This window comes from Poecilia reticulata, linkage group LG17 (assembly GCF_000633615.1).
Source record: "Poecilia reticulata strain Guanapo linkage group LG17, Guppy_female_1.0+MT, whole genome shotgun sequence".
Classification (NCBI taxonomy): Eukaryota; Metazoa; Chordata; class Actinopteri; order Cyprinodontiformes; family Poeciliidae; genus Poecilia; species Poecilia reticulata.
In genome coordinates, this window is record NC_024347.1 from 17025530 (window position 1) to 17033261 (window position 7732).

Here is a 7732-nt window from a genome sequence, read left to right on the forward strand (position 1 = left end):
GTGTGACGGCCCTGGGCCTTGTAGGCTGGTCTTGTTGTCCCTCTTTGTGCTCCTCCCATTTGCAGGTGTGCCTGATCGGGTGATTGGAGTGCAGGATACTTAAAGCTGGCTGTCTCCGTCTTTCAGCGGCGCTGGGTGGCTCGTAGCTGGTCGTTGGTCACTGGTCGTTGGTGGTTTGTCGCCTGTGGCCCTCAGCGTCCATTCTGCAGAGGCAATGGTAGTTGCCAGGCCCCAGCTCCCCGTCTTTTGCACTTTTGAGTTTCTTTTGTTTTGATAGTTGTTTTTTGTTAATAAACATTTACTTTATTTCACTTTAACCATGGTATGGTTTCATGTTTTTGTTACGACCCTGAGCCAGTCGTAACAAATTGTTTAAAAAATGGTCTTAATATCCCTCACAGGTCATTGCTGACCTTCCATCTTTCCATCTTGGTATTGAGCTAATGCACACCAACAGTCCACCTTTTGATTAAAAAATATCTGGTTGTGCCACTTCCTCCTCTTACGGCAGAAATCTTCAGGTTGTGCTTAGATTTTCCTTTGACTGTATTGAGAGCATGGAAATATCTAGTGTGAAGGGGTATCAGACAATTAGCCAAATAAAAAACACTCACCGTAGTTTCTGGATGTTGGACGACACTCCAGACAAGCGGTAGATTCCATCCACGATCCCATGTTGCTCCACAAACTCGCTGCAGGCTCGTAGCACCAGGGGAACTGCAGGAAATCACTCTGATTATTAAAAGCAACTATAGAACAACAGACAAAATGAGGTATGGACAAAGGTTATAGTACTTCTGTTCATACATTTGTTGAATTCCAATATAGGACTTTACATATCAAACCAGATCATAAAAATACGGGAAGCTAAAACCAGCTGTTGCTATCCAACGCTGCAAAAACACAAAATTTTGCAAAGTATTTTTGTCTAATTTCTAGTGCAAATATTACTTGAAATACCCTTTCAGCAAGGTTTAGGAGCTTGTTTTAAGTGAGTAATTCTTGAATATTGATAAAATAGTACAAGTTGCACTGGTACATTTGTTCTGTGTTAGGAGTGTTAGAAAGCTTCTTGCGTTTTTGCAGTGAAAAGATAAAAGATTTTCCTCATTTTTAGGAAAATATGCTGTCAGGTTTAGGTTCATGTACTGGACAGATAAAAAAAAAAGAAAACTGGTATAAAAAAGGTGTTAAAAGACTTCCAGGAACTTCATGATGATCTAGAGGAATATTTATATTTAATCTTTCATACCCACATAAAATAAATAATTAAATAAATAATTTCTTTGTTGAAATTTTCCAATAAAAGTAAACATGCATGTTCACTTTAACCACCAGATTTTGTATTGAGACAGAATGCTGTCATAACCACAATACCTGCTGCTGAACAAATGAGTGAAACAAAATATTAAGACCGCAATTCAACTTCTTCAATCTCTGATGAAATCCCAGTAACAGCACTCTGGCATTTTTGCACAATTTACAGGCGTGACCTGTGTGTGTGACGAGCTTTCAGCTGTTTTCTTTTGTTTCAAAAAGACGTAATTTGGTGCTAAATGTTGTCTAACCGAACCAGAGACGGCCAGAACTAGATGAAGGCTGATCTGAAAGTCATAAAAGTTTTAATTAGTTCAACTTTGCAGACATTATCTGGAACAAGCAACAGTTTTTTTTTTCATGATGACACAACTAGGAAGGTGTGTCATCATGCAGCTCTTTGACCTAATCTAAAAAAAAAAATGCCTCTCAATTTTTGGCATCTTTACCCACAATGAACCCAGTGAAACCATGAAAACAGAGGAAACATGAAGATGCTCCCATCAACCTCCTTTGTGGTTTGGGTTCAATGCACTAAGTAAAAAAAATAACCTGCAGTGGTAAGCATGAAACTTTACTGGTTCATTGTCAGAGACTCAGCATTGCCATTGTAAACTTTTATTATCTATATTTATGATTATGTTTATGAGCTGCAGAAACAACATAAACAGACTCCTGCTTCTAGGGATGTTTGGTATCTGAAAAACTGAAGAATTGGCCTCAGTTCTTTTGTGTTTTTGGTTTGATTGTTTCTCCTGGGTGATTTATGCCCCTCAGTTTCTGCCATTATAATTCTTCTTGTAGGTCTATTTTCATAGTCATTTTCTATTTTCATGGTTATTGTACTCCCTCTATGTTGTTTCCTACTTCAGTTCACATCTTGCCATATTCTGTTCAAGGTTCTGTATTAATTATCGCTCAAAATGTATTAGCTTATTCCTTTGTATTTTGTGTTTCTGTTGTTCTTTGTGCTTTTCTATTTACTTTCCTTAGATTAATTTTAGCATTTCTTTGGTTTAGTATGTCATCTTTTGTTTCTCTCATATTATACCCACACTGCCTCATTATTCCCATGTTTCACCCAATCTGCCACTCATACAGCTAACTAGCTACCTAGTTAGCTACCTGGCTGTACAGATAGACAGTTAGATACATAGACAAACTGACAGATAGATACTTTCTTCCTTTCTGTTTCCATATTTTGTGATATTCAAGAGATTAAAAGCTCTTATCTTTCTCTGTTCAGTGCCAGATTTTCAGGGGGGTTTTTTGCCCTGATTCACTTCTAGTTCCTTGCTCCTTTTCAAGTCACATTTTATTTTATGTCTGATATTTGTAAGTTTTGCTTGATAAAATTCTCTTTAATGCCTTTCGTCATCAGTTGCTGTTTGTGGTGTCAATACCCTGCAGAGTCAACGTTAAAGGGTCAGTGTTATGTATTTTCCAGGCACATTGTGCCATTTTGTTGCACAATCAAGTAACTATGTTACCTTCAGTTATAGAAGTGTGTACCAAACTTAACCTAAAAGAAATTGATTTTGCACCTTGATCCCTTGAAATTGGGCCTCTATCTCTTTAAGAAGGTCCTGCTCTTTCCAACACGCTGCCTTCAGAACGTCATAATAGCAATAGCAACTATGCTTCTCCATTAGGCCGTTTATGTCTGTTCTTAATGGCGTCATATGATGAGCTCAGAAAATGCGTAGTTCCAGCAGGTGTTTGCTAATTGCTGCTTCCGATAGTCTGAAGGAGCTGAGGCAGGAATCAAAACAACACTCCAGGTATAAATTTGATGAGGAAATAACATAACAGTTTCTTTGATTTTAGGCTAAAAAGGTATATTTTACATACTATGCCCCAATTAGCAGCAATGTATGTCTGATTACGTTTTTTTTAATTGATGTCACTATCAGCTTTACACATCAAGAAACTGAAATTTGTGTCCATTGCACTTTGCAAAACTCTAAAACTACTAAATTAAACTACTCTACCACACAATACTGCACTTTTTAGTCTCTTCTGAAGAAAGTGGTTGCACTAGATTTTATTTGTAAGTATCAGATTAAAGAGGAATACTAATATAAAAGCTTTTAGGGTTTTGATATTTTTATTTGAGCATCCATAATTCTGCTCTAATCCCTGTTGATCTATCATATCCAGTCCCACTGAAGTTTGAAGTTGTGACATGACAACTTTTTTTTTTTTTTTAAAGTGTAAAGGCTGTAAATTCTCAAATTTAGCTAAAACCTCTGACTTGATGAACTCCAGAAGCCCCAGACAGACTAATGTGTTGCAGTAATAAATTATCAGGTTTTGTCAAACCAGGTGTGGTTGAAGTTTTGTGGTTTTATAATGTTATTATAAAAAGTCCCTTAAAAGGTACATAAGTGTCTCTGCTATTGATTATTTATGAAACGATATGATCCTGACAGCTAAAAAAGAAGAAAACCCCTCAATAAGATGCATCTGATGCTTTACATTCAGGTTCTCAGCAATCTGACAGCGGTTTTGTAATGCAGGAAATACAAATACAGTCTTGAGATGAATGTGTGAGGACAGAGGTGATGAATATCCACTTACTCTCCTGATTGGAGGCGATCAGATGCTCCAGCAGATCACATCCAAACACCTTCTCTTTGTTGCCTCCTTTTCTTCGATTTCTCCGCATCTCTTCCTGCCTCTGGTTTCCACCTCACATTCAGAGCGGCCTGTGTTGCTCCTCCGTCAGCTCAGCCTGCCTTCCTGCCTGCCTGGGCTGGATTTGCTCTCCAACTCTCGTTAGTGTGGCAGTGAATTTGTGGAGGAGCTGTGCATTTCAGGGACTCTAGCGCGCTGCTGCTGCTGCTGCTGGAAACTCTGCCACCTGTTTGAGCTGTATCGCATTGTAAAGCTGGAGTCTTTGGACAAACTGTTAGTCTTCCCCCCTGCAAAACCAGAAAAAAACACGTTTTTATTGGCGCAAACTGCAGATGACTATCCATGCAAAATCAAACAAGCTGCACTCAATCCTTGGTGTGCAAATGTGGCTTTCCACTTCCCCCCCGATGAACTCAATTTATTTTTCGAATCACAGGCCACACCCTTGTGCCTGTACTTCTGCTATTCAGTGAAAAGAGCCCCTGAATGATCACCGCTGTCACACTTTTTGGGACTCTTTGAGCTGCTGGGCCAACTGAAGCCTTCGGTCTCGGTTTTTTGACCCCCCCGCCGTCTTCACAAATGGCCCCTTCGCCCTTCCTGAACACATGTCACGGCCATCGCAGGGCCCGTTCTCACTGCAGCGGAAGTCGAGCTTGAAAATACAAACTCAGACCGACATTCAAACTCAACCCTCCGCCGTCTCCACCACCCTGGCACCTGCTGCCTCCCTCCCATCGCTCGTCCCATCCCTGTCCACACAACCCTGTTGAGGTTGGAGTTTAAAACTGGGAACCAGGGCGAAATAAACAAGTTACAAAGCAAAAACAAGTGTTCCTACCTTCACTCTGCAACGGCACACAAGAAGCAGCATAAAGTGATGACGCAAAAAACCACTAAACTTCCCCTGTTAACTTCCTGAGTGTCTCTCCTTCTCTTGTGCTTTCTCTGTGCATGCGGCTCACAGTTTCTCCGCCTCTGTAGGGAAATCAGTTCATTGTATCTGCATGCTGCATCTATTTCCCTTTGTGAGCAACGTTTGCCTCTTTGTCGTCCAACTTCCATGTGGGTTACTCACTCAGATGGGAAGAAGCGGACATGTTAAAACGTATATGAAAGAAACATATTTCTATTTCTGTATTTGGAGTTTTTGTGGCCTCGTGATGAAATTTGTCATGTTTTAAGTGTTTTATGTTTTCTGGACAGCATTTTGGTCATTTTGGTAATCTAAGGTGCTTTCTAAACAAATGTGGATTGGATTGAATGGGATTATTATCGTTTATTTTATACAAATAAACGGTGCAAAAATAAACACTGTTTGTGCCAAAGTACTGCAGTTGGCCATAGTCCCAATAAGAAGTAGCATAATAAACACAAATGTGCTCAATAAAGGCTTCAAAACAGAAACAAACCATAAACCAGACAGAAACTAGGGAACTCTTACTTCAACTAATTATTATCACCTCCATTCCAGTGTCTGCATAATAAAATAACATTTAGGGTAATCGTTGCTCACTCATGAAGAAATCTGGAACGAATCCTCAACCAACTCTTAATTCACCGTTACCTTATATTCTGGTAACAAGTAAAGACAAAATGCTTTATTGATGGTTTTATGTGACGGTTTGGTTATTTTAGCACAGAACTAGAATGTATATATTGAGGTCATGGCAGTTATATGAATGTTTATTTATTAGAATCTTAGTTTACTTTTCTGTAATTTGATACTTGGATTAAAGTATCAATTAGATTCATTTAGATTCATTCCTCCGTTCCCTTCAGGCTACCAGGTGTTGCCCATTTCCTGATTGCCTCACATGCAGCTCATGTTGTCATCCTCATCCTATAAGTGTTGCTCTCTGGTTTCATTATTCTCCACTGGTTTCTCCATTATACTACTTTTCCTGCTGGTCCACTGCTCCTCTGCTTCAGTTTTTGTATTTTTGTTTCAGTTACCAACATTAAACTACACCAAACTCAGACTTGATGTTTGAGTTAGAAGGAAAGGTTGATGCAGAGTCAGGGACTAACTCTAAAGTATCCCCTAAAGTAAGGGGATACGTTGATTTATTAATGGTTAAGTAATGATTAACAACCAATTAATTTTATATTCTTACAGCTGCATGCCTATGAAGCTATTATTGTTTCTCACATAATAGTGGCTACATATATATGAAGATATAATGATATAACAACTACAATATCAGTACAAACAAGTTTTTTAATGTATCTTTTATATTTTCCTGACCTTTGCTTCCTTTTTTTATCTTTTCTTTATTTATATATTAACCTTTTTATCATTACTATTATTGTTGTTGTTTTTATCACCGAATGTACCACTGTCATGTTCCAGCAATACATTAACAAATACAATTTTTTTTGTCTTAGGCCTACAGCCTAGACTAGACTAGAATAAGAGATTGTACAAATATTAAAATTAGTATGCTATATTTCCAAAATGTACAACTGAATAGGTCGTTTAAAAAAATGTGCAAAGTATACATGTATATTTGTGAATAAAAGACAAACTATTTACAAGAAATAAGAACATATGTTAACATCATTAGGGATTTAAGTGCTTACGACTTTGCTGGCAGCTGTTACCAGCTGGGAGGAAGGATCTGTAATAAAGCCTCTTTGTGCACCCTGGATGCAGCAGTGTCACTGAAGGAGCTCTTTAGCTCACAAACAGCTTCAGACATCATCCAACAGTGATGTTTTATGGTAAATGATGACCTAATTGTTAGGTAGTGATGAACAAAGTTTGATGTGTGATTTCAGCCAACAGCCAAAAATAGGCTAATTAAATCAATAACTAATTGTTACATAAAACATATTTTTACGTGCGACTTCACTTGATGGCACCCAAAGTGATTTCTTAATGGTTAGGTAATGACGGAGTAGTGGTTAGCAACTCCAACGCGCAGTTTCACTTTACAGAAACACAAACACTGGCTTGGTAATGCGGAAATAAATAACTAAATAAAAGTGGAGAATCATCATTTTTGAGAAAAAAAAATTATAGGTTAATCACTTAAACATGGGTCTGGACAATAAATCAACAACAATATCGTAATAGACAGTTGATCAATATCACCAGATAAAACGTCTGATTGACTGTTCAATAATTTCATTGAACTCCAGTTTAGCGCCGCAAAGCATTCTGGGGGATGTAGGCAGAGGAAAGGCTCTGGTCTTTCAAACTCTCACCAAGTCAGCTGAAATCAACTCACTCACTCACTCTTTGGTTACCTAGCAACTCATTCTTCCTGGTTACCTAGCAACAACCTGATTAGTAACTTATGCAGCAGCAGTTTAAGGTTTCACTAACCTGCCTCATAACTGCCTAAAAATATCAAAACAAAGTGGAGCGAAAACTGTGGACAAAACAGGAAAGGTCACATTGGCAGTATTTCAGATATTTACAAAATAACGAATCAATAATTATTGATATCAACCGATATGAAGCGTTTATAAGTTTTTCTGCCATGACGACCAACTCTATTTAAACCTTTTATGACTTCAAATCAAAGAAAAACAACAGTGGAACTCATCCTTATTTAGGATGAGTGGATAAAAAAGAATACATTTCCAAAGGAGAGTAAAGATTGAACTAAAGGTCAAGTGTTGTGATCAGTCCAGATTTACCCTCTTCCAGAGTGATGGGCGCATCAGGGCAAGAAGGGCAGAAGAAGTGACGCTCCCTTCATGCTTAGTAAAATGTTTCTGGCTGTGCCGCTGATCCAGATGTTGAAAAAACGACAAAAAACACAGAAAA

General features: G+C 38.2%; 1 protein-coding gene across 1 annotated transcript in view; it reads right to left on the reverse strand.

Moving 5' to 3' along the window:
* si:dkeyp-68b7.12 (rho GTPase-activating protein 30) overlaps nucleotides 1-4846 on the reverse strand; it is a 22461-nt gene extending 17615 nt beyond the window's left edge. Inside the window, exons 1-3 of the mRNA XM_008433988.2 lie at nucleotides 4796-4846; nucleotides 3898-4241; nucleotides 615-717 (exon numbers count right to left, since the gene is read on the reverse strand). Coding sequence (XP_008432210.1) covers nucleotides 615-717; nucleotides 3898-3985 — 191 coding nt within the window. The 5' untranslated portion in view covers nucleotides 3986-4241; nucleotides 4796-4846. The remainder of the gene's footprint in view (nucleotides 1-614; nucleotides 718-3897; nucleotides 4242-4795) is intronic.
* Between the last annotated feature and the right edge of the window lie 2886 nt (nucleotides 4847-7732).